General features: G+C 41.2%; 1 protein-coding gene across 1 annotated transcript in view; it reads right to left on the bottom strand.

The window, feature by feature from the left end:
- Positions 1 to 1158: 1158 nt before the first annotated feature.
- The window catches only part of usp43b (ubiquitin specific peptidase 43b), an 89261-nt gene continuing 63105 nt past the window's right edge, over positions 1159 to 27314 (bottom strand). Inside the window, exons 8-16 of the mRNA XM_005468472.4 lie at positions 25612 to 25723; positions 17354 to 17457; positions 13504 to 13581; positions 13295 to 13424; positions 10053 to 10395; positions 6937 to 7095; positions 6310 to 6483; positions 4307 to 5446; positions 1159 to 3852 (exon numbers count right to left, since the gene is read on the bottom strand). Coding sequence (XP_005468529.1) covers positions 3842 to 3852; positions 4307 to 5446; positions 6310 to 6483; positions 6937 to 7095; positions 10053 to 10395; positions 13295 to 13424; positions 13504 to 13581; positions 17354 to 17457; positions 25612 to 25723 — 2251 coding nt within the window. The 3' untranslated portion in view covers positions 1159 to 3841. The remainder of the gene's footprint in view (positions 3853 to 4306; positions 5447 to 6309; positions 6484 to 6936; positions 7096 to 10052; positions 10396 to 13294; positions 13425 to 13503; positions 13582 to 17353; positions 17458 to 25611; positions 25724 to 27314) is intronic.

Raw genomic sequence — 27314 nt, 5'->3', positions numbered from 1 at the left:
CTATGTTTTAAAAGGAAATAGACTTGACAGCCATCAGCATATAAATGAAATGAAACACAATGCTTTACAAAAATAGCACAAAGTGGCTGCAAATACAAAGAGAACAGTAGAGGATCAAGAATGGAACCCTGAGGTACCCCACAGGGGAAGGCAGTGGAAGTACAGGTAAAATCATCCATTACATTATCATACTGAAACTCCTTTCAGAGAGGTCGGACCTAAACCAATACAGAGCTGAACCAGTGATGCCCACCCACTGCTCCAGTCTGCTTTTACAATCTTTCGGCTTGCAAAAGCAGGTGTGGTATTTCATGGGCTCCGGCCGATCTGGTCGACACCAAAAATCGTCTGCTCAACTCCATCGTTATACCTACCGCAGAACTTGACACTCATCAGTGGAGGGAACAGTTTTCCAGTCTTCTGCTGTCTAATTTTGGTGAGCGTGTGCAAACTGTTTCCTCTTTGCAGGTGATAGAAGTAGCACTCGGTGTGGTCTTCTGCTGCTGTAGCCCACCTGATATTTGATATGTTGTGCATTCAGAGATGCTCTTCTGCATACCTTAGTTGTAATGAGTGGTTATTTGAGTTAATGTTGTCTTCCTATAAACTCAAAGCAGTCGGGCCATTCTTTAACCCAGAGAACTGCCACTTACTGGATATTTTCTATTTTTCAGACCATTGTTTGTAAACCTGAGGGACTGGTTGTGTGGGAAAATCTCAGTAGATTACCAGTTTCTGGAATATTCAGACCAGTTCGGGTGGCAGCAACGACAAAGCACTTAATTTCACTTCCTAATTCTGTTAGTTTGAACTCCAGCAGGTAGCCTTGAGCATGTCTACATACTTAAATTTGTGTTGACAAGCAGTTGAACAGGTGTAACTAATAAACTGGTCTCCAGAAAATAAATCTTGGCTATTATCTATACACTGTTTTGTATGCATGAACTTTTTTTTTTATTTTTAATTTAAACATTTTACAATTCACACTTTCAGTTTAGCTTTTTCTTAAAAAAAGATTATTATGTATGAATTAAGAGAAGCCATGTATTCCCTTATTTTTAAATAAAAGAAAAAACTCAGTTGTTTTTCTTTTATTTTAAGCAATGTTGAGAAAAATGCACCACAGGCGCCACAAATAATTCTGCCACACTGACATCATTTGTGAGAAAAGCTGTGTTTAATTTGCAACCCATAAAACTCTCAGTACGTTACGCAGATGTTACAGACAGTCCGGTTCAAGAACTTGCGTGTGTTGTGTCACATTCAAACCTACCAAACCTATTATTCTGACCTTTTGTGGTAATCTGAAGCATACAGTTTAAATCTGGTACTTAAATTACATAATTACACATCAGGTACAAAATGTAGACTTTTAAAAAAGTTAATAAAATAGAATCTAGCCATTGTTCTCAAATAATGTCTCAGACACATCCTTCATGTATGATCACTTAATTTGGTAAATAGTGATTTTAAACAGTGACGTCAAATGACAGAACATAAAACAGCGAGGACAGATACAGTGTGTGCAACTAACAGGGACTCTGAAAAGCATCAGTGACAAATTTAAAACACTGAAAACAGTTTATTGTAAATCAAAAACTTATCATTGAATTGGAATAGAGGAAAAAAAATGTTATTTCTGGTTTGCTCATCCTTCTGCTCCATCAGAGAAAGCTATCACGGTGCAGCTCCAGAAATGGTGATTACTCTGAATTAAACAGACACTAAATATTCAGAAAGAGCTCCTGCTTCTGGTGGCTACTTTATACAATTTTCAGGGAATGCTTTCAAGCATGATTGCCATTAACACTCTGCCTATCTTCAAGTCTTCGATGAAAGAACAGCCTCGTGCACGTGCGCACAGTTTGAATCCCATTATCAAGAAAACTGCCTCCAAGAAAGTGCCCCGACTCAATGTTTCTTCTTTCTTTCTTTTTTTTAAATCAGTAAAATTTCAATCCAACTTGAGTGAAAAAGACATACAGTACACACTCACTCTTCCACACACCGGAGCAGCAGATGTGGAGATAAAATAAAAAATAAAAACATAAAAAAGCCCTCTCCTTTATTGCTGTGCAAGCCACTGAGGTGGTAAAAACATGTTTTCTGTGCTTTCTTAAAATTTCCTCATGATGTTTTATTTAGAGTCCCTCCACAGAGCAAACCAACCACTGGAAAATGCAAGTTTGAGAAGAACGGGCTTTCACAGCTCCAACACCCCCCCATACCAAACCTTTAGTCATGAAAGTCCCCTTACATACTCTCCACCAGTCGAAGTACAGATGAGAACAAAATTATTATCACCTGTATGAAATTTCTAATTTTCCCTGTTGCTTTTGTAACAGAGCAATCTTGATAATCCCAAAGCAAGGATATGCAAAGTTGTCACAGCATTTCCAGGTGTCAACAAGTGGAGTGAGAAGTATCATCAAGAAATTAAAAGAGAGTCACAGAGTACAGAACGAGCCTGGCAGAGGTAGGAAGCCAAAGATCTCTAAGACTCTGGAAAGAAAATTTGCCAACAACTGCCAAGACACCATTGAATGACTTAGTCAAGTAGGGAATTGTAGTCTCAAAGAAGACTATCACTCGAACCATGTACAGGAGTGGATTGGGAGGTTGCAGAGCAAGAAAAACTTCTGCAGAAGAGACAGATGAAAGTATGTTACTTACAACTTGGAGAAATATTAAGCATTCTGGAAGCGTGTCCTTTGCTCAGATGAGATGAAACTAGAGCTCTTCGGCCACAGAGACAGTGCTTACATTAGAGGCCTACAACCAAAGAACACCGTCCCCACAGTGAAACACGGTGGTGGGATTATTAGGCTGTGGGGATGCTCCAGTGCATCTTGAACTGGGAATCTCATTAATGTGGAAAGAACTTTATCTTGCAACACAGCAATGACCCAAAACACACATCGCTCCTGGGGAAGAACTCGACTGAGAAGACCAAAGTGAATATTATTGACTGGCCTACACAAAACCCTAAATTGGATCCTACTTAAAATCCGTGGGATGAACTGAAGACCAAGTTCCATGCCAGAAGGCCATCGAATCTGTAGGAGCTTGAGAGATTCACCAAAGAAGAACGGGCAAGGTTGTTATCCAGCAAAAGGATTCACATTCAACTTTTTACATCGACTGGGCTAATAATTTTGACCCCGATAAGTAAAATAATGTAAGCATCCAAAATAAAACTAGGATGTTTGGAAAAGCTGTGTTAAAAATTGCCTGCTCTGTGTATCAGCACTTTGGAAAAAGGGGAGGCTAATAATTCTGTCCTCATCTGTATTTGTTGATTTTGCCAACAATGCAGTTGTTCCAAATGAGCTCTGGTCACTTTGGACAGATATGGAAAAGTGTACAAAAAAAGAAAGTGCAACAAAATATAATATTTAACTGATAATTCAGCCAGTTAACAGTGCTGTGTTAGTATAGTTTTTGCAGCGCTTTAGAACAATCTTACACATCATCGCCCATTAACTGTAAACTGTTCTTTAGTTAATCAGTATATGCCACACTCCACAATGGACTAAAACTATGCAAATTCACCATATCAACCTCCACTTTCAAAAAAATTGATCATAAACTCAAACATGTAGTGTAGTAACAGCAGACAGCAGTGTAAAAACAACACAAAAAGTGCAGGAAACAAATCACATTACAGCAGTATTTTCCCTCAGTAATTCATCTCTGCATAGATTTCATTTAAGACACACACAGGTGAGAACTTAGAACAGTACTATGAAGGGGAGAGAGAAGATGTACTTTGATTCGGCGACGCCTCCAGCTGTGGAGGAATCAGTAGAGAGCTCGGGTGTTCAGCAGTCATTCAAGGCTCTCACAGAGGCACTTATAATGGAAAATAAAAGGAAACGATTAGTATTTGGTCACCTGTCAAACAGGAAATCAATAGCATTGGTAACAAACAAAAAGCTGACTTCAACTGAAATTTTGACAAGTGTGGCTGCATTTGCTGGAATTTAATAGCTTACACCTAATCTGTCAATTGGAATTCATTCAGCAGTTTCAATTAGTGCATTAAAGCAGCAGGAATGTTTGGCCAATCCGCTTCCACTGTCATCACTTCTTTGTTCACCAAATGCAGTTTCTCATTTTAAAACCAAGCTGACATAAGAAGAAAAACATCAACCATGCTGCTGACATTAGTTCTAATTTGTGCTTTTTGTTTTTTTAGACCAGACAAACTGAAAGGATTTTACTCACAATTCCACATAACATAATAATTAACTTCAGAGTGAAATGTGACCTTTACAGCAGGCCTCAGGGAAAGCTCCGTGCCTACCCAGTGAGGTGGTACTGTATCGCGTCCGCTGCAGAGTGGCGTAGCCCGGCTTGTCCACCAGCAGGACGCGGTGAGCTGGAGGGATCGTGACTTCTCCGTTCCTCTGCAGGGAGGCGCACCTGCGAAATGTCAAATCTAGTTTCGTCTGGATGTTGCTGGAGCTGTGAGCGCGTTTGATGTCGACAGGGTCATGACTTCCAGCCTTTCCGTTGACCAGCTGGACTTTGCAGTTATGGCCATCGCAGCTGGGCCCACCGGCGCCTTTCCTCTCTTCCAGTGCCGCAGCGGTCAGAGTCCCGTTGGAGAGGGACAGCTTGGCTAAATTGCTACTCGCCAGCCTTCCCAGATCTTCATGGTCTTTCAGGCGCTTCTCTTGCCCCTTGACTGGTGACCTTGGAATGTCTTTCTTCAAGAAACCGGGCTTAAAAAAAGAGAAGAGACTTTCTTGGCTCCGACCTTCATGTCCTCTTTGCACCCTCCTGTCCTCAGGCTGAAGGACCATGTGTAACAAGTCTTTTTGTGCCCTGGGAGTCGCCCCTATCTGGACCTTGGATCTTCTCAGTGTAGAATCTCTGCTCGGGGGTGCACTGTGGCTGAGCTGACCGCCGAGAATGGCCCCTCTCTGTAGCTGGAACTCCAGGGTCCTGCCCTGGTCTGGCCTCGCTCTCTTAGATGATCTCCTCCTCAGAGAATCATCATCTCGAGCTTTGACATCTTTGCTGCCATTACCGCCTCCATGGCCGATGTTTCTCTCTGCAAAAGTTCTGCTCTGTCCCTCTGGTATTTTGGGGGAGTAACAACTTTCAGAGCTGACTCTGTCTGTACAGCTGAGGCTGCTGCCGCTCGGTGAACTGCAGTCCTGTCCTGCTTCAAAGACTCTTCCATGGGCATTCCTTTGTGGCGGGGTAGCCACCAGCGTGATGATGGGGTCTTTGGTACATCTTGGGCGTCGGCCGGACTCGAGATACTCCACCAGCTCTCCAGATTGAGTCTGGGCAGAGTGCTTGATACGGTCTCTGGAACCAAAGGACCACCGCAGTGGGAGAACTTTGTTCAGGGTGTCCTTGGGCTTAGTTGGTGATCTCATGCTTACACTCCTGCCTTGGTACCCTCTGACAAACTGATTGGTTTCTGACCCATCTATAGGAAAAAGCATGAGACACAGTTTAAAAAAAGAAATTGACATGACGTGGATGGATTATTGTTATACCAGAATGCAAAAAATGCATACGCTTCCAAGGAGGAGGAGAGTTTAGGATGATATATTTGTAAAAATCTGGAAAAATGGACTTGGTGTGCTCATTTCCAGCTTCATACTTTTCATTTGTTTCTACTAGAGTGCCTTTGCATGATTGACAAATTCAAAATAGTCCTTATTTAAAGTTGGGGAAAAACTTATTTGTAGGTCTCCTGAGTTACACAAAAATGAACAATCTCTAACTTTCATAGTAGTTTCATTTTGATGGAGAGAGACAGAATATCAAAGAAAAATGCAGAAAAACACATCACATAAAAGTTATCTATTGATTTGCATGTCACTGAGCGAAATAAGTATTCGACAACCAAACCAGAGTCTGACTCTCAGAGATTGTGGTTGTGTTAGATTGGTGTGTATAAAGCACACAGAATACATTTCATCCATTCCGACCTCTCCACCGCCGTGGGCAAAAAAGACCAAAAAACTGTCAAAGGACGTCAGGGATGAGATTATAGACCTGCACGAGGTTGGAATCACATCAAGATCATCAGCAAGAACAACAATAAACTATTAACTGGAGACGAGAGATTGTTTTCTCCTTTTGTTAAGATGAGAAAGGAGTTAACCAAGCTTTCAATACCTTATAATTGAGACTGGGTGCATTTGAATACAAGTTCAAAAGTTTGGTAACAATGTAGCACTGTAAACTATAGAATGCACCTCATCTTTTACTCTTAAAGGTTTTTTTGCCTTCTTGTGTTTTATACAACATATACAAACTACACAGATTAGTCCAGATACCTACATGTTTCCACTGTTTTGGGAGGTTCATCTCTAAACACTGGTAACTCAGGAGACTCGGGGGCTTGTATGGCTCCCAGAGATCCTGGCACAGGTCCTCCTGACACCACACTGCCCCTCTTACTGCCCCCTGTCAGCCGGACCAGCCAGTGGTCAGAGGCGGACGAGCTGGTGGAACCTAAACAGAGGAATGAAAATAGTTTGTTTTGTTGCACTCCAGTCCAATAATAAGATGCACGTTAAGAGAAGAAGACCAACTACAGCTCCATTAGAAGAAGCAATCCTGCATCGAGATGGCAACAGATCTGTGATCGTGGGGTAGTATCTATTTTCATCCATTAGGAAAAACAGACATTGGGTAGAAACTATGAAAAAGAGTGTCTCTGTGACTCATGTAAATAGAGACTGGCAGCAGGTCATCCTTTGTTGGCTATTAGCTACAACACAAGATGTAGCAGTGAAAATGCACACTGATGGGGCTAAAAATAGAGTTTTTACCAGATAATGAGGGTGTGAGGTGCAATGACACTCTCATGTTGCCTCCATTAGTTTTATATTATATGAATGAGGTGTAGCAGATTCCAGCCAACTAATTATAACAAGGCACTGTGCAGCATGTGAAAGGACTGACCTGTGACTGAGGAGCTGGCAGACCAGGGGGGGATAGTGTTTCTCCTCTGGTAGAAGAGGATGTAGGCTCCACGTGTGCACACCTCCGCCTCTGGAACTGGCTCAGCGCTGCTGTCATCATAACTGTACCACTGGCCGTCAACAGAGTTCCTGCAATAGGCTGAAATTACAATGGAAAAAGCAGAGACACCAACTTTACACGTTACTGATGTACCCAGAAGCTGCAGCGCATGTCAGTGTGGCATCATTTCTTTCAGCCGTATAAATGTCATGGGGGATTCTGGAAGAATGCATAGAGAGATAGTTTTATGATGTAGGAAAATCAGTTTTTCCTCAAAAATAAAATTGCAAAGAATTTGAAAATTTAACGACCTATGGTAGATATTACAATTAAAACATAGAAGTCTCTGTATGCAAATGTTTGTATCCGTACGAACAGCCACAGTTTTCAGAAAACAGCCAATTTTGCATTGTGCTGTGCTAACTCTCACTCTCACTTGTAGTTGTGGTATCAACAAACTCTTCGATTTCTGCTAGGCTCTGGCAAAAGGATGTCCCTGCAGTTGTTTCTTTATTTGACTAATTAATGAGTGAAAAAAGTGGCACACAGACGGGTGTGTCGGTGGGAGTTTGCTCATAAACATACACAGGAAAATACACAATGCATGGGTAATTGGATCCTTAATTGTCTGTTCAGCTTTCTGTTAATACCCATGCTGTTGCTAATGACCAACACAGCTGATAATATGAATGGTTTTCTATGTCTTTGCCACAGGGTGTCCTCACTGAGCTTTTAAACAGATTGGGCTCTTGTATGGATCCTTTCTGAGACTTGGGATGGCTGAAACTGGAAGTTCTGGAACTGGTAGGAGAATTTTTTTTACTGTAATTGAACTTCCTTCTTCACTGCAGCTCATGTCTGGCAGCTTGTCTGAGATGAGCGCAAGTCAATTAAACTGTTTCTTCTCACACTTGATGTAATTCTGTTTTACCAAAAGTCCTCTCAGTTAAATCCTTTGAGTTTCTATTTTTTTTATTCTATTGCTTATTTGCAGTCATTTAGTTGTGGGCAGAGGACCTGTTTAGGGTGGCATGAATCAGACTTACATCAATCAGCATGTCAGCTGGCGTATGATGGTGGTGGTGGTCATGCTGTTTGTTTCTGCTTCTCCAAGAAGATCATTTTCAGGGCTTAAAATGTCAATTTTTATTTTACGGAACACTTACTGAGGTTAATTAAGATCCATGGTGTCTTTTTTTTATTTTTGTTTAGAGTCACGCCGATGTGCAAGTTTGCCCAGACAGAGCCATTTAGCATGCACTGAAGATCTTTTTCTGTGTGGGCGATGTTAGTGCCGTCATCTGCATATTGCAACTCCACGAGGGCTGTGTGGGAGAAATCGGTCTTGGCCTTGAAATCATTTTATTTCATCGTCTAGCTTGAGCAGGCGACCCATATATCATAAGGCTACTGCAGAAGCCTGAGTTCTATCTATCCCAGGGCTTTTGCTGCTTGTCTTCTCCCGCTCTCTCTCCCAGCTTTCCTGTTCACTCTAAAAACTTCTGTCATCATAAATGTATCCTCACTTTTAAGGGAGAAAATGCTGCAGCCTTCTCTGGACCTGAGGTAATTTAATACAGACTGAGGTTAAGTGGAAAAGTGCTCTATGGTTTTAAAAATCTAAATTTGAAATTCTTTTTGGAAGTCATGACACATCCTCTGAGTGAAATGGAAGAAGGACCATGCAGCTTCCTTTCAGCTCATGGTTCAAAAGCCATGCACATTTCACAGGCTAACGTGTGAAGGCCCACTTTATACTGAACGATGTAGCCTAATGAACGGTATCATTATAACTCAGGGAAACGCCTTGCTTCTTTCAACAGCATCATGCGTTACAGCATCATGACTCTGTAGAAACACAGTTTGGGTGAGGGGTCTGGTGTGCATGTTCCTATCAAGACTTTTTAAAAATGTGTTCCTGGCATCAAAGTCAAAGTGAGCAAATACACCAATTAGTCACAGCATTAAAACCTGGAGCTGGTGCAGAGAAAGACCAGTTTCTGGAATGTTCTTTTTTACTGATTTTTAAACTGACTTTATCTCCTACTGTCACTATCATCTGAGCGCATGCCAGGTTATTTTAAAACAGCCACTGTCATCCCTCTGCTTAACCACCCCCCCAAAACGTCCAGAGATCCCACCGACAATTACAGGCCCATTTCCAAACCTCTATTCATTTTTTGAAATCCTTAAGAAAGCTGTGTAAGAACATGTGGTAAGAACCTTGCAACAAACAAATGAATTTTGAATCTCACATCCCAAAGCTCATCCAGTCTTGCTTCCTGAGATAAAACTCAGGTTTTACATGAATCTCTGATCTCCCCAGCCTATCTTCAACTGGTCCAGAAGGCAGCGGCTAGACTGCTAACAAGACTTCGCACAACCTAAAAAATCCTCACGGTGGTGTGGTGTAAGAAGTAAGAAGGCCCTGAGTTCAAATCCACCATCTGGCTTTCCTCCCAATGCATGCACTTTACATGCACTTAGCGAAATTAGCTTAATTGGCGATTCCAAATTGCCCACAGATGTGAATGGTTGTCTGCCCTGTGACAAATTAGTGACCTATCCAGAATCCCCACCTCTTGCCCAGTGGCAGCTGGGATAGGCTCCAGCTCTAATAGGATAAAGTGGAAAAAAATGGATGGATGGATAAAGCCCTACATGGTCAGGATCCTGTGTATAAAGTAGAGCTATAGAGACCTTACAACTGCAGCTCTGATCAAGGTCTCCTAACCCTCTTATTTTAAAACCAGAGGTGATCACGCTTTTAGGGTTGTAGCTAAACTAAACAGCTTCCCTCATCCTAAGAGGTCGACTGAACGTGTGATTTGTTTTTAAAAGGTCAGCTTTTCTTAAATCATCTTTAATCCCTTTGCTGTGATCTGTGGCCTCTGCTTCTCCTAATACGTGTACAGGAGTTCATATGCAGAAATGGATTTACATCTATAAACATGGTCACTTAGTTTTAACGTGTTTTTATCAAAACTGTGAGGCACTTTGTTACTGTACAAATAAAGTACAAAATTCTAAGTACATTTCTTAGAAGTTACTCAAACCTGTGTAATGTCCACCGTGCATGCCTCCGTGGTGGTTGCACACAGCATACAGATCATACAGATAGTCAGGAGGAGCCAGGTCAGGCCGTCTGCTCTGCTTCCAGCCCGGCTGCGGAGGGTGCTGATGGGCGCCGTGGCTGCGATGCACCACGTGCGGCGTCATGTCCAGGCCCACCAGGGGGAAATGCACGAATGTGGTGAGCTTGTTCCTTCGCTCACCCACCTGCCTGAAGCGCTTCAGATGGAGAATGAGGATGTCTGGCAGGGTCCACAGGCTCATCTTCACCATGCCCTGCTGCAGCTGCTTACAATGGGGGCACTTCCAGGCATCATCAGGCGCCAGCTGATTGGAAAAACAGAGAGGAAGGGAAGCAGAGACAAAACTGGCATTTAAATATTTGACAGTCTCTCAAAAATCCCTCTTCTGCATCATATGTTTGCAAATCAGTTTTCCCATCTTGTCTTATTACATTCTTATAACTCACACACTGGTGCAGCGAAAACCTGGAAATTCTTTCTTCCTTTGCTCGTGGAGCACTCAGCTCGACTTCGACCAAGACGTACATTTAGAATCTGTTGCCATGGTTACTACTTGTGCACACTTTTCTCGCTTCCCTATGTTTACCATACTGAATACTGTGAAGTGATGAGCTGTTGCATTCAGCAAGGTCATGCACTCAAACTTTACAAAGAAGTGCTGAAGATTCTTGCTTTTCTTTTCTTTGTTTATTGCTTTGTTAATGTCACAGGCATCGCAAGTAAAGCACAGCTGCACTTTTCGCTGGCACACAACAACAACCATCTGATGGCTTAAAAAATAATCTGTGAGATGAAAACCACCTCAGACATACGGAGAATCTCAGAAAAAACACATCCTCCACTTGCCTTCTGTACCTTTGTAAATGTTTGCACTTGCTTTCTGGACTGCAGGGAAAAAAAAAGATAGTTATGATATAATGCTTTTATCTTGTTTTTATCAGGTTTAGAAAGGAATCAACACCTGCAATTTGTAAAAAGGAATTTATTTATACAGTGAAATATTGTTAAGTTGGCTCAATCAGAGGAACATTTTCCGGCATAGATTGAACAGCGTCTCCCTCGAGCCTGCAGCTCCACCAGCTGGTGACAAAATGCAACTGTAGCAAAGTCACACAGACTAAAAAATGGATTCAACTACTTCCTAATCTACGTCTACTCCTAATTATTCTAATAAAATGTAATAATAAATTACATTCATCTACATCTCCATGCAAAAAACACAGAGGAAAAAAAAACTATCTTCAGTGCCTTTTGGCTGTTTTATTAGGAAAAGAGGCAGCAAGTGTTGTCTCTGGAGTGTCTGGCTGAACGCTGCACTGTAGCACATGGACAGTCATATGATCCTGACACTCCACATGATGGGAACAACCCACTTAAAAGCTGTCTAACACTGTCAGTTACTGCCCACAGAGGAGAGCATGAACAGACATTTGACATGTTGCAGTCGATAAAAATATTTCGCCTGCTTGTTTTTACCTCTTTCCCACCGACCGATAGACGATAGACAAACATAACCTTTCAAAAACAAACATGTTTTTCCCCTGTTTCAGTCAACGTCAATGTGTTGTACGCTGGCATATCTAAAAGCAACAACAACTGTCTATTTTTGAACTACCTGATTACTTCCTGATTTAATACCAATACAAACACAATAACAAATTCACAAGAGAATTTAAAACATGTGGAACCAGTTCCACACTGCTCAGAAAAATGAAAGGAAACCTTTGAAAACACATCAGATCTCAACTGGAAAAAACAAACTTAATGGATGTCTATACTGATATGGACTGAAATATGTGTTAGGATATAAAAATATGTCATGTGGTGTGATGGAAATGAAAATGATCAAAAACACCACAAAGTGAAGAACTGATGAATAGTCCGTTTTGGCAAAATTTCATTGCAGCAACTCAAAATGTTACTCAGTACATGCTTGTATGGCTGCCTGACGGCGTTGGGTCACGCTCCTAATGAGACTATAGACGGGGATCTTGTCCCAGGTCTGCACAGGGGCGTACCAATTCTATGGCCAGTGTCAGTCATGAAGAGACATTGACATTAGTGTCGTGCTGGAGGTCATTTTGTCACTCTGGCAGTGCTCATCCTCTTACTCCCTGTCTGTCCAGGTCTCCTAGAGTAACTGCCTGCTTCCTGTAATCTTCTTCATGCTCTTGAGACTGTGCAGGGAGACATAGCAAACCTTCTGGCAGTGGCAGGTATTATGCCATCCTGGAGGAGTTGGACTACCTGCGTGACCTCTGTAGGGTCCACGGTTATGGTTCCAGCACTTTGAGCATTAGCTCTTGTTCTAATCGAGCTCTTGTCTCTTGTTACCGTTTTGTGCTTGTGGAGATTGGAACCACTGCTGGCGGTTCGGCGTTGGTTTTGAATCCTCGGTTCCTATTCTGAGTTTGTTATTTATTTTTAGTTCCTTCAGTGTTTCCCCATCTGTTCCTCCATCTGTCATTGCAGTTTCAGCGCCTCCTCCTTTCAGTTATAGTGGCTCGTTCATTTCCTGTTTTTATTCTGTTAACTCATTTCCTCTGGCATCTTGTTTCTGGATTTTACTTCCTGTCTGTTGACTATCTTGTTTTTCTTCAGCTGAGCCTTGTTCCCCACCTGTCTCCACTTTACTGGTCAGCCCTCTGAGTATAAATAGTTCTGCCTTCTTCTTCCTCTTCATCAGATTGTCTGTTGTACTTCCTGGTTTGCTTATATGGGTTTTCTCCTCTCCCCTGCAAGTGCCGTCTGTTTATTTTGGATTGGTTTTGTCACTTTGGATTTGTTGCCTCTGCCGGCCAAGCTATCAGTTTTTAATAAAACTTGATTGTTTTTTTTAAATTCCCCATTCTGGTCTGAATTTGGGCCAAACTTTTAGTTGAATCTTGACACATAAAAAGCAACTTGCTGACTTCTATCCTATTATTAGCTTCAAATGTTAAAGTGTTTTAATTGTGTCTAAAATGTTTGTCTTTCCCTGATGGGTATCAGTAAGAAACATAGATTAGATGGAAATTTATTCATTGATTGACCTATCAGCATTAATATTGTATTATATTAATATATTAATATTTTCTTTTATCTTTGTGCACAAGTTTACCACTTTTTTTTAAATAACAGAAATCAGTTACACAGTTTAGGCCGCTGAACTAAAAGAGCATAAGCAGCAACACTTCTGTGCTGTATTGTTGCACACAGTCTACCTGTTCCTCTTTGGTGTAGAGCTGGAAGCACTCATCCAAGGTGCAGCTGTACTGCTGTACATGCTGCTGTTGCTGATTCCTCACGCTCTCCGCATCCTTCACCACCTCCTCCTTAATGTTACCGAAGAGGCTGCGGGCACAAAGAGTTAGTTAAGGCCGGTGCGAATACTGAAGTAATACTGAAACAACTGGATGCACAATGTACTGACCAGTCTTTGATTCTGTGTTCCCACTCGATAATGAGCTTCACATGTGGAGGGCCTCCTGAGCCGCACAGCTTCAAAGCTCTAAAAGACATCAAAGGTCAAAGATCAAAGGTAGCTGTGAGGCATCGGTACAACGTGACATCGATCCTGTCAGCAGGACTACTCCATCTGTTTTATTTCCATCAGGCTTTTCTAACATTTGCTGCAGTTTCAAGTTATGACACATGTATCAATTTACCGGATTGTTTAAATTCATATGCACTGATGCTTCTAAACCACTAGGTGTCAGCACCGTTGTTGTTTTTAGACGGGGCATAAGCGGTTGATGTATTGACTCTGAGAGAGATGAACACTTTGAATTTTAGAGATTTGACTACACATAAAATCAAACATAGGACTGAATGTTTATCTGATCGAGATGTGTGATACATCTGAACATATCTGAACTAGCTGATGTTGATTTCAGCTTGTGCTGTTAGACTGCTCTCATTCCATTAAGACAGAACCTTTGAATGTCTCCATTAAGAATCAGCTTTGAGCATTTCTGAGGTGCTGTGGAAGCTGTAGAACAAAATTAAGTCTAAAGTTTCAAAAGTAAATTAATAGATAGAGCAGGAATCTACTAGCAGCTGTCATTCGTTTTTATGACAGTTGTGATATGTGTGACATATGCACATTATTATTTTAAGAAGAGCATTCTGTTGTCTGTACATAGATACAAAAGTCTTTGAGCTAAAGTTTTACATCGGGATGCTAAAACATGCTGATAGTTAGCAAGTGCAATACCTATAATTGACACCATCTAGCTAATTATGGCAACAATCAATAGTTGAAGAGACACCCATTAAAATAAGACTCAGGGGATGACTGAAGTCAGTAGGTGGTGCCAGTTCATCTGATAGTAGTTCAGAGGTTTCACTCAGAACCAATTTTATTGCCATCCAATATTTACATCCATACTTTAATGCTAACATGACCAAAAAGGTGCTAACAAGGCAATCTCCGTGGAAGCAGTAACCTGTGTGACATTACACACAAACACAAACAGTTAACAGAGGCCAAAAGAAGTGAACAAAGTGTAGTGAAGCACTTGCACTAACACACTCTTGTGCTACTTGATGTGGGCTGACTTGGGGACAGAACATATTTCTGAATCATTATAGTTCAAACGCTATCATTACATGAGATTCTCGGATACAGTGTGCTGCTTTTGCATTTGCATTTCAAAAGATTTCAAAAGCATTTGCCCCCATCAGCACCATTCAGTGAGTGAATGAACTGTTCTTCGCAGCCACACAAATGGAAGTCCTTTAAAGACCTTGCCAAAATGGTCCTTTGAAACAGCAATTCACTTCTGCAACTGAAAGCCATCAGACATGCGCCTGTAAAGAAAGAGGAAATGTCTGCACATTTCAGTCACTGCTGTGAAAATCAAAGCCAATCTTTCCAGTAAATGTGATATACATAAAAAAAGATGAAAGAAAAGCCAACTTTGCCTTCAGGACAGCATCAATCAGAGAATGCTAAACTTATTTTTACCACACACATGGTGGTGTGTAGCATGTCAGCATGATGCTTGTAGCTTTTATTTTCAAGAAACCTTCTGGTTAGATCAGAGAGGAATTCATATCCATTCAAACTGATCATATTAGACCTAATATGAGTTAGCTTATTGAAACAGGTTATTGAAGTGAGTTTGTTGGATTTCAAACATAATACCAGTCATTCCACAACTCAGGAGATATTTACAATGATCTAATAATCCTTTAGACCAATACAATATGAATATATCTGTCAAGGTGTGTGCTGCGGCAGACAGGATGAAGGACCCAAATGCAGGACCCATACACAGAATGAAAACTTAAAGTGTCAGCTTTTGTTGCTGGGAAGACTTTCCATAAAAAATAAACTCACAAAAAACCAACCAACCAAACAAACAAACAAAAAAAACCTCAAACATGAAAACTAGAAATTAAACTGGAAACTTGAAAATAAGAAACACAGACTAGGAAAACAAACCAGGAACTGAGAACTAGAATTAAGCCAGAAACACAAAGGGAGAAAACAGCACGATGAGGATATGACACGACAACGGTCAGAGGAAAACACGGGGCTTAAATACACAAGGGAGTAACGAGGGAATGGAAAACAGGAGGGAAGCACAGCTGGGCTAATCTGACATAACGAGACAGAGGGACATAGGACACGGACTATCAAAGTAAAACAGGAAGCACAAGACAGTTCACAAAGACGCAGGCTAGACACTGAGACGTGGAAACATGACAGACTCTGGGAACATGAAGCACAGAGACAAAAGTATCTAGACGTGGAACACAGGGAAGACATAAAGACAGACTACTAAGATTAAGCATACAACACGCGGGGACCAGAAACAGAGCAGAAACCAAGAAACCAGGAACAGTAAATATAATACGAAACAGAAAACCATAATTAAAAAGTAACCCAAAAACACAAAACACTGAGTCACCGACCCAGGACCACGACAATATCAGCCTTATAGTTTGCTGACTCAAACGAGAAGTGTCGCATTCAGTTTTATTTATATAACTTCAATTTACAACAACAGTCACCTCAATGTGCTTTACACTGTAAGGTAAAGACCTTATAATAATGGAGAGGAAACCCCATCAATCAGATGACCCCTATGAACAAGAACTTGGCGACAGCGGGAAGGAAAAACTCCCTTTTAACAGGAAGAAACCTCAGGCAGAACCAGGGTCAGGGAGGGGCGGCCATCTGGACTGACTGGTTGATGGGAGGAAGACGGGACTTCACTTATCTGGTATAAACCCTTACCAGTTGGCTAGCTAAGCAAAACTAATAATTATCTCACAGTTCTGACTGTCCTTCCTATCCTTGATGTTCAGAAGCAGTCCTCAATGCTACCACCACCTCTTCTGCACTATTAGCATTTTCTAGATGATAGGAAGCACCCTGATTTTAAAAGACATAGTGCAAAGAATTCAGTCCCAAACAGTTCAGTTGTATAGCTGCTCTGATGGATTGCTGCTGGGATGGTGGTCCTTTCAGCAGGTTTTTCCAGTTCTACAGAGGACATCTGAAGTCTTGTTCTTGATCACCTCTCTTAGCTGGGTTACACATTTTGGTAAAGCTCCTAGAAGCCTCTGATCTCAGTCTCCTTGTATTTGACAGTGATTGAGGCCACTGTACTCCTGGGAAACCGCAAAGCTTTAGATGTGGATTTAGACCCTTCTGCTGATCTACGCCTCGCCTTAGTTTTATCACGGGAGCATACAGAGTTATTCTTGGATGTTCACAGCTTGATCTTTTTCCTGATGTGTGGAGTCAATTTCCGTACACTATACAGCCAATCCCTGCAATTTTCCACTGGTGGACTCTAATCAAGTTTAAGTAGACACCTCAAGGGCCATAAAAGATAACAGGATGCATCTGACCACAATTTGAAGTGGTACAGAATAGCCTCTGTATTCTTTTGCGAAAGGGAGAGTTTAATTTTTGAGAAGTGATAAATTTGGAAAAAAAAAAATCTAATTATATAAAAATACTTTTCACACTGTCTATTCAGACATCAAAAAAAGTAAAGAGCTCAGGGAATACGTTCTGTGACCTTTCGCTTCATGCACGCTTTCAAATTTTTGTTTGGCATAAAAGTTGCTGCAGCTGTGGGGGCTCCCCAGAGCTGCAGAGGAAGATTCAAGTTTCAACAGGAACTGCAATTAACACCCCAAAATAAGAAAAAGTCATTATGACTGAATAAGTGATAATTGGAAGAACCAACACATAACATCGGGACTTGTTATGCCCTGATATACGCTAACGTATAAGATTCGAGTATTTTTGGCATCCTGACCTGTCGACAGCAGGGTGGTAGAGAGGCTGCCCGTCCTGAGGTGACAGGTAGCTGTAAAACACGGATCCCCCCACCACACGGATGTTGAACAGCACTCTGGTGTTCTGAAAGAGGAGCATAAAACACACGTTAAACACACGGACAGCATCAGGATACTTTATCATACAGCAGCACCTCCTGAATGTCTTAAACATCTCTCAGCGCCTCTCTATAGATACTGTAAGTGTTTTATACTTTCTGGATCTCAGCAGTATTATTAGATAAATGCTTCTGCATGTGAAAGTCAGTGTTAGTTTGCTCCTAAAGACATTCTCACATACACCATTTAAAAATGTAATGTGCTTTTATTTCTATGCAGTGTCAGGTAAACAAGTTAAAGCTCACATTTTCACTCATGTTAGTGCTGTGTGGCTACATGGATGGTTAATTCTTCACATTCAAATACACAAACTCACTGATTAGCTGTTTAGCATAAATACCTGTGGCTAACAGAGGGTCAACCTTTTCAGCTTTTGGATTTCTGCCCCTTTTTTCTAATAACCGCACTGATGTTGACAATAGCTGCTAGTTTATTAGTTCTTTTACACTTCCTGCATACACTGCTTATCGCTTTTTATATGATTTATCACATTATTTAAAATCACTTGTTGAAGTTAAAGCATTGGGCAGTATTCTCTTCTCTTATATTCAGAATCAAGCAGAAAGTACAACCGGCCTCAAAGAGCTGCTATTATCGCTGCAGACTTGTTGTCTGCATGTTACCACAACAACTACCGAAGCTCTGCTGCTTGGAGTTGAGGGTTATTATTCATCCAGTCAGGGTTTTGTGTACTGATCAGGCACAATGATGGCTCAGTTTGCCGAGCGCAGACCAAAAAATGTGGGATGAAATTATTTTATGAACCTAATACGTGAAAGACAGTCGACAGCTATCTTAAGGGCTTTCTAAAAAAAATCAGCTGGGATTATTTGCGAAGAAAAAAAAAACCAGGTTTGTGAAAACTTCATTTAGTCACATAAAAGCCTCTTATTTATCAAAAACCACTTTACTGTTGCAAGCTTTAACACTAAAAACTATCTGGAAGGTTAAACTTAACCACCTAGCCTCCCACCCACAGACATCACAAGTCAGACAAAAAAGAAAAGGAGGAAAAAGGGAGGTGTAGAAGTAGCAGTGTAAGAGAACAGAGACAGAGAAGGACTCAGTGCAGCTGGTAAACTATCGAAATGATTGCATGTCTAAAAACTGGGTGAGATGTCTGTTTTTGTGTCTGTTTTACCACACGGTGGGGTTAGGGAAGTGGGATTTTTGGAGGCCGTCATCTGGTTGCCTGGTCACAAACAAGACACCCGAGCCTTCGGTACTGATTTGCCTCTTTGTAATCTTCTTTTTTTTGCACACCGACACATGAGTGCAGAATGTACAACAGCTTCTGTTTTCCTATCACGCGATCAGTCAGTGCTTCATCTTGGCAAATAATTACTTCAGACATCACCCACTTCACCATCCCATTAGGTACATCCTTCCCCGCGGCTCACCAAAACATAGCCAGAATTTCTTAGGGAAGGAATGGTGCCTCTTTAAATAAGGGAACATTAAAGGCTAATGATGTAAATCAGTCTTTACAGGCAATTTGTTAAAAAAATAAATAAATGAGTGGAACTTCCCGCCTTGATATCTTTCAGTCGGTGATTAGTTGCTGGCGCTTGCATGCTAAAAATGGTTCTTGGACAGCTGTTCCAAACTATTAAAAATGCTGAAATGGAAATTAGTTTGGATAAAAAACAATGGCCTGTTTTTTTGTGTTATATTTAAGTTGGAGAAATGTGCTGTGTATGGGCTCGGGAGATACAAAAACAAAAATGGGCCATCGTGAAATATAGGCTGAGACCTGCACCTGACATTTTTAGCTCATGGCTTGAATCAGCACGGAGCATAGCAATTAAGTGTCTTTTTCTTAAATCCAAACCACAAACAGACTCAGACTTTTCTCATATTCGACTCAACCACGCTGGAAAACATGAGTTCAGGAGAAAAAAAATAAAAAGAGTGTTTCTTGTCCTCTGAAGCCCAAGTATATTACCCTGAGATCTGCCTTAGATCAGAGGTGCTTTAGGAACGAAGGAATGGAAAAATGAAATTGATTTCCTTTTGTTCTGGGGAAATCTGTTGCTGGCTGGCCTCAAACACAAACTCCCACACGAGGCTGAGAGGAAAAGCTCAGGCCGGCAGGATCTTTCTGATGACCAGGAGCACAGCGGAGCAGACAGAACATTCCTGGAGAATATTGACGTGCTGAGCCCACCGGTGCACACGCACCCCTGGGGAAAGTTAAATGTTACTTTTGAATTACTGCCTCACAAATGCACACGCAGTACTATCCAGAATGTCAGCTAGCTGCTGAAATGCAGCAGTTAGCACTTATCGTTAGAAAGTAGCATTTTGAGGGCACACACACACACATACATAGTAGTTTATAATAAAGCTATCTTCACTGTCTGTGGTCAGTGAAGGCTTCAAACTTCCGTGTGGTGTCTAGGTGCTTTGGGCGGCCTTTCCAAAGAATTCAAAACCATTCCTGCCTGTTTATTTGGAATGCTAGATGACAAGTTTAAAACCAAAATGACTTTTTATTACAGCCTTGCCGGGCTTGTTGTGAGTTCCACTGCAAGGCTTGTGTGTACATGCAGAGCGACCACCCAGTGAGTTCTTCCAACTCGAGATTCTCACGTCAAGAAGCAGAGAAAACGTCCTCTACAATAAGATACATGCACTTATATTTTAAAGGCATGTTTTTTTTTGACTCCTTCAACAACATTACCTCTCCTCGCACACATGAGATAATTCAGTCTGAACTCTGTCTTGAGTTGCAATTCTCCAGAGATGGCTTAGCATCCATAAGGAGTCGTGACAGAGCTGTCAAGCTTGAGATGTCTCTACATGATGTAGAGCTGTGAAAATACAAAGAGTCTGAACAGCACTGCAATGCAAGATCAGTGCTGTTTTTCCCGTATTCCCACGTTCCATAAGCATCATTAGTGGGCGAGGAGTGAAACTACAGCTTTATTTCCCTAGGACATGCAGCTTTGAGCCCCCAGTCTTTAAGCACAATATAGCATCAAGTGCTTCTTTAAGACCTTTAAAAAAAATAGATCTAACTCTACTGTTAGAAGTTTGCTTTTGTTTCCTTCTGTCTATAAAGGATGCTTCCAAAGATTACTTTACCTTTTGATTGGTAGACTGTCACTTTATTTCGTAACTGTGTCAGAGCATAAGCTTGACAAGTGACAAAAGTAGCATATTGGTCTGGTAACTGTTCTGCGTGTGCTTATCTTCCTCCCAGCTTCAAGATGAATCTGTGAAGGCAACGCCAAAAATGAGGCGGAGCTAACAGACCATTGACTGTGTGTCAGACAGTAAATATGAGATAAAAATGAGCTGAGAGATTCTTAGGTCAGTGTCGTAACCATAGAAGATTTGCATTATCTGAGGAGCAAGCATGTTAATTAGACTGTGCAGGCGCCGGGCTGCAACAGGTGTGGCAACACTAGCCTGAGGATCACGCCCTACATAAGGGCCACTGTCGAGAGAGGATCGTTTGATTCCCTTTCATTCAACCAGTCAGCTCAGCGATTGAGACTTGCTGTGTGCCTAGGAGGATAGAAGGAGTAAGTAGGAGTGAACTGCTGCTGCTATTCTGTAACTGTGTCCTCTTGTTATAATAGACTAAGAATGTAAGCCCATGTTTTTGGTTTGTTACTTTCAGGCAGGTCATCTGAGTTTGTGTTGATGCATAGTTCTGTTAGTTTGCTGTTTTCACTTTAGCTCACCCTGACGATTTTGTATTTCTGAAGTTGTGAATCTGAAGAATAATAAACACAATGTTTTTTTCACATAGAAGTCATTTCTGCGCTTAGAGAAGTAGATTTTCATGTTATGTCCTGCCCCTTAGGTGGGAGGTAACCACAGTGAAACATAAATATAGTCATTCTGAGAAATATAATGTGATAAGGATATTAAAGGTATCTGAATATACATTTGAAGCCAATTTTCAACAGCAAATGTGGTGAAGACACCTGCTGAAGCTCAAAGAAGGAAGGTAAAGTAACTTTGAAGCAGATGGGAAGACAACAGAAACTCAAATATCCACTCGTTACAATCAAGGTGTGCAGAAGAGCACAGAAGAAGCACCAGCAGCAGCAGAAGACCACACCGGGTGCCACTCCTGTCACCTAAGAACAGGAAACTGAGGCTGTGATTCACATGGGCTCTACAGAATTAGACAACATACGTCAGGACAAACAATACCAGGTTATTGTTAGTTTTGATATCCAATCAACAACTGATGGGAACATGAAAAGATTCCAACTTTAGGCATTTTTAAAAACTTAATATATTTAAAGCAATGAAACGGACAGTTACATGTTTTCCTGAATCCTAGATAGAAAGGCTGTACGTGGGGTGTATCAGTCATTTACATGGAAGATCATGTACCACATTTCAAGTTTGAGTCTTTGAGTTTCATTCTGAGCTGTCATCCTCTCTCTCTTCACCTCTACCTGACATTTTCTGATGCAAACGGTCATATGGGTCTACTTAGAAGGGCACGTGTCTCAACACTACGTCGTTAAGTGATGTCAGTAGCAGAGGACGTGCTTTTTTTGTCTTTGCTAAAGCTAAAATTAGACAAAAGCGGAAAATATCCACTTGTGAGCATAATTCATCGACGCAAGAAAACTACATATTCTGCTGAGTTGAAAGATTTAGAGCAAACATCTGCTCTGAGCACTGCTCCCTCCTTGGCAAAGGTAGGCTTCCAGCGAACTGATTATACTCTACGAGCCTGGTTTTAATTAAACGGCTGACAGCATGGGGCACAAAGGAGACTGCAGATCTCCAACAGAGTTACAGAAAACGCTGCACCTGACTCTTCTCTTCATCTTTCTCCTGGTGCTTCTGAAAGAGCAGCGAGCAAGTCTGCGCCTTTCTTGTGCTCTGTATGGCTGTTTATTGCAGCTGCATGGCACCTGCACCACGCGGGGAGAGGCACTGATTGAAAATCAGTTTGGCTGCACGGTTAGCAACAGGCTTATGCACACAGTGATATGCTCAAGCACAGGAATGTGTTCAGTGCAATCATAGACTCTTTGTTTGGGGGTGTCTTGGTAGCAAAATTATTTACAAAGGTGAGTTGAGAGCTATGCAGTTATCTTTGTCCTTGTGTGCACAATACAACTGATAAATGTGCAGACAATTCTGTAAATGCATCCTGAGATAACAATACCTGAAAAGAGTGATTGTTCTTGTCCTTGTTGCTGAGGGTAACTAGCAACTGGTAACGTGTAACCTGAGAGTGACATCCCGTTCTTAATCCATAGGGTTTAATGTCATGTCGTTTCACACTTTGCAGCTACAACAGCTTCACTTTTTCTGTTTATGGGAAATTGAGGTCAGACTGATGATAAGAGACTTGCAGTCTCCGCTCTAATTCATCCCAAAGGTGTTCTTTCGAGTTGAGGTCAGGACTCTGTGCAGGCCAGTCAAGTTCTTCTTGCTCATCCATCTTTATGTACCGTGCTTTGTGCATTGTTGCGCAGTCATGTTGGAACAGGAAGGGGCCATCGTCAAACTGTTCCCACAAAGTTAGAATGAAATGATCTAATTGACTTACTAATCAGATTGGCAGACGGAGGAGTATTATTTATCACTCCAGAGAACATGTCTCCACTGCATCTGACGTCTTGTATTGGACTTGGTGATGTAAGGCTGTCACAAACTTTTGGGAGATTATATAAATATATCACACAACTGTAAATTTACTAAGCTTTTTTGTGCTGAGTTTAACACTGGAAGAAAAATCACAGCTTATTTTGTGTCTGATGTGGTTTTGACAGTTTGCATATTTGGAGGGGAAGGTATCATCAGAACGAGTGCATGATTGGCACAGGTGGACGCTCAATGCTGTGAACGAGGTGTGCAATGATTTGGTTCTGTCCTGTAACTCTTTGCTGCTGAGTACAGAGCTGAGCACCACCTACTTCAGGTCCTCATTAACACCAGTGTTTTGATGAAAGGGAGCAGAAGCGAACTGAATGCGGAGCGTCAGGGGAACGAGGATCCCGATACAAGGCAAAATACAAACAGGCAAGTTAGCTTTATTTCTTTTTACACAATGAAAAGATCTTCGTGCGTGTCGTTTCTCAGCAGTGCAAATACAGAGCAACACAACAGATACTGAGACTCAGACACACCTGAAGTGTGTTGTCTTTTTTTCATGGTGCAGATCAGTTATAACAAACTGTAACAGTTTGTAACAACGTAGCTCTCCTCTGAGTCAAATCGGCAAGAAACCTGAGCTTTTTTAACCTATAGAAGAAATTTGATGAGTTTGCCTTTATATTAAGAACACAATGATTCTCCTTCTTTTTGGGGCTGCTTCCAGTCACATGGTCTGGACTGATCCCCGAGTCCTACACAGGGACACAGCATCCAAAAGTCAAACTACTTTTGGATACTGAATCTTAAGTTGATGCGTCCATCGTCTATGTGAAGGTTCAAAGATTACAAAAAAAGTGCCGTTTGAATGAGAAAATGAGGCTTGTAGAAAGAAAGTGCTTTGAGTGTGAACGGAGTAGAAGGTCTGTTTTAGATCGACCTCGGGTTGATCTAAAATTCCATGTTATTCAAATTTTTCTGTATTATTTTTATTTATTACGTTGCTCTCTTCCTCCCATTCCTCCATCAGATCTGCTCATTTATAACCTGCTATCTTTTTGCTGTACCTGGTAGAATGCTGATCATTACTGAAATTACTGTTAGCATATCATTCAGAGAATTTTCCTTTGCATGCATTTTTGTGGCAGTGGTCTCCCATTAATTTGTCCCACTTGTGTCCACTCCAGACTTGGACACAAGGTAAGAAGCCCATCATGCTTTTCTTTTTCTTTTCAGCCTAGAAATTTTTGACCTAATCACATCCCATAAACAGCTCAGTGTGTATTAGTAAAGAATCCACATTCACCTCCTAAGAAATCCCAACATTTGCTCATAGAAAAGATAACACAGGGTGATTGAGACTGAGCAGGAGCAGTAAATGTGATTGGCAAACAATAATGCTACACTGTAATGCATGAGTGGACAAAAGTAATGCTCCCAGCTCAAACATGACTATATAAACGACTAATAAATGAGGCTCTGAGACAGAGGAAGCAATCTATTCATTCATCAGCACACAGAAAGAGGGGAACAAACAGCCTAGACGAGAGAACAGCTACGCTCATGCATCCCTTTAGGGTGCTAAACTCAAATAAATATTTACGTTGACTTAAAATAACTGGATTACATATAAATTTGTTACATAAGTACAGCATAAAAGGCTTATTTTAATGGAATCTGGTCAAATTCACCTGACTGGCATACATTCAGTTCATACCAAGCATATTTCCATTTAATGATTAAATATTCAAATGCAGCAAATAAACATTTTATTTTATATATTTCAGTTGCATTTTACCCAAAATGATTGCTTCATGTTTTTTGAGGGCGAAGAATCTTTCTTTTTTCTTTTTTTATGACACAAACCAGCATTTGTCATACCAGTACACCTGACTCTACTTTGGTGTGCTGGTAGGCGCAGCGAGAGGACACCAGCTCGTCTCTGCTGCCTCCAGCTCTGAGCTCTGAGATCTCGCGGCTGTGAAACACAGTGTCACTGTGTTCACTGTGTGGGCATGCTTTGCTCTGTCTCGAGCCAATAAACCTGGCCTGGAACAGGTGCGCCAGCCGGCTCTGCAGGAACTCTAGCTGGTGCTTGAAACACACCCGCCTACGCACACTGCCATTAAATATAAGCTTTAAAAGCATCATAGGTGTCATAATGCGGGGGTACAGTACAATATCTTTTCTGTATTATTAATATTTTTATTATTATAATTATTACTGATTTATTGCACAGGGCTGTACTGTAGTTTTAGTTTAGTCTTTATGGGGCTTTACTATAGCTTTAGTTGTGCCTAATTAGTGTGTCTAATAATCAGTGTTCGTTTTTTTTTGGTTCCTTGACTGAATTGAACATCTCTAGCAGTTGGGTTTAACCAGAGGACATGAGTTCAAGCATCTGTTGTGCCAGAATTTCTTTATGTGAGTCTGTGAATTCCTACCCTGGCATGGATATCTCATTAGGACACGAGGAGAAGAAAAAACAAAACAAAATTTCCTTCAATCATTTAAAAAAAAAAAAAATCTATCTTTGTATTACCTGTGCCTGAGCTCCGTTGATCATCAGGTAATAAAGCTTGCTGAGGATGCTCTGCTGCAGCTGATCCCAGGAAATAGACCGGTCCTCCCTCATGAGGAATGGAGGCCCGAACCTAAAACCAGCACAGAGGAAATTAGTGTCACGGGAGCTAAAAGATGATGAATTCAAAATGGCAACACCACCACTCAGCCATCCCATATTGCCTCTTACTGACTCACCGCCTTCTTATCCTATTGTAATGTAAATAATTATTTATTATCATTATCAGTATTAGAGCAGAATTCTCATTACAGCCCATCTACAGAAGGGAGATAAGAAATGGAAAAGACCCTGTGACATGATAGATCACATGACGCATTTATTATAATACTCATTTAATTGAGGTCAATCCGCTATTGTATGTATTAGATTTATTAGCATGCACGTCCATAAAGAGACAAAATAAGAAGCAGATACACATCAGAATTGTAATGAATGAAAGAAAAGCTCTGCTGCATGTTTAAAGACACCGTTTTTTTTCGTTTACACATTTTTGCAGACACTGATGCAAAACAGTAGACATCGATGCTAAAGACATCGATGCATAAGATTTTAACATATTGTGTCCAGTGAAAGCTGGGTGAGGCTGTAGCCTCCTGCAACCCCTGAACTGGATAAGCAGTTAGGAAAATAGATGAATGGATTTCTTAAAATAATCTGCAAAGTTCTCCACTCGACTCCACACCTAAAAAAATCAAAAACAGTGCCTCATTCAAATGTGTCCAAATTTACTTGCACTGCTTCCAAAACACCAGCTAATTTTAGATGGCTTTGCAGGACTACCATTGAACTTGTGCCTGAGCCATGTGTGCTGAATTCCCTTCACTTTTTTGAAACAGTCACACTTTAGCTTGAATTTTATTTTGGGTGAGAAAGGAAAGTCACAAGGAGGCAGATCAGGCAAGTAGGCATTGGTCAGTGGGTTAAGATTATGCCAGCACACTATATGCCATCATCTACAACAAGCACGCCCCTCTCCTGACGTGCTGTCTGCAGGCCTTTATGATGTGGACTCTTTCACTGAAAGCTGCTTTTCTGTTTTTGCCAGCAGTATGAAATGTAAATGTCTTGCTCTATGCTTTGTGACAGATAGCCTTACCTTCAGAGGTCCCTGTGTATTATTTCTTTCACACAATATTTTGGAAGTTTCATGAAAGAAATGTGAGAGTTGGGGTCATACTTTAGGTCTATATTTTATACTTGTGTCGACAGGTGTGAGAATTGGCATCTACAAGCAAAATGCAAAAGAACCAAATTGCTAATAGAAGTAACACATTTGGGTTTCCGCACATAAAAATATCCCATCACAGTTCCAAGTTTTCACACTGGTGCTCAGAAATGTGTCTGTGATGCTCGACTAAAAAGAGCGAAACAACTATGTGACTCCAATGTCATTTTCTTGGCGCTGCACAGTCCTCCTGCTGTCATCTGATGAGAACGAGATAGGTGGGTGGGTTGAGCAATGGCAGAGAGGCGTTTGAAGGAGAAACGAAGAGGCCGACCCTTATAGATTTGAGCGGACTTTCTCTCAGCCGCGTTGGCGAGCTCACCTATATTGATCTCTCTGGACTCTGTCACAGTGTCTGATGGATCTCTGTGTATAGCGCCAGATGTCAGAGTCCTCAGTCGTTTGATTTGAAACTCATCTCACTGAGTCACAGAGT

The sequence above is a fragment of the Oreochromis niloticus genome, linkage group LG4, assembly GCF_001858045.2.
Source record: "Oreochromis niloticus isolate F11D_XX linkage group LG4, O_niloticus_UMD_NMBU, whole genome shotgun sequence".
Taxonomy (NCBI): domain Eukaryota; kingdom Metazoa; phylum Chordata; class Actinopteri; order Cichliformes; family Cichlidae; genus Oreochromis; species Oreochromis niloticus.
This window is presented reverse-complemented; position numbering and strand designations above follow the sequence as displayed.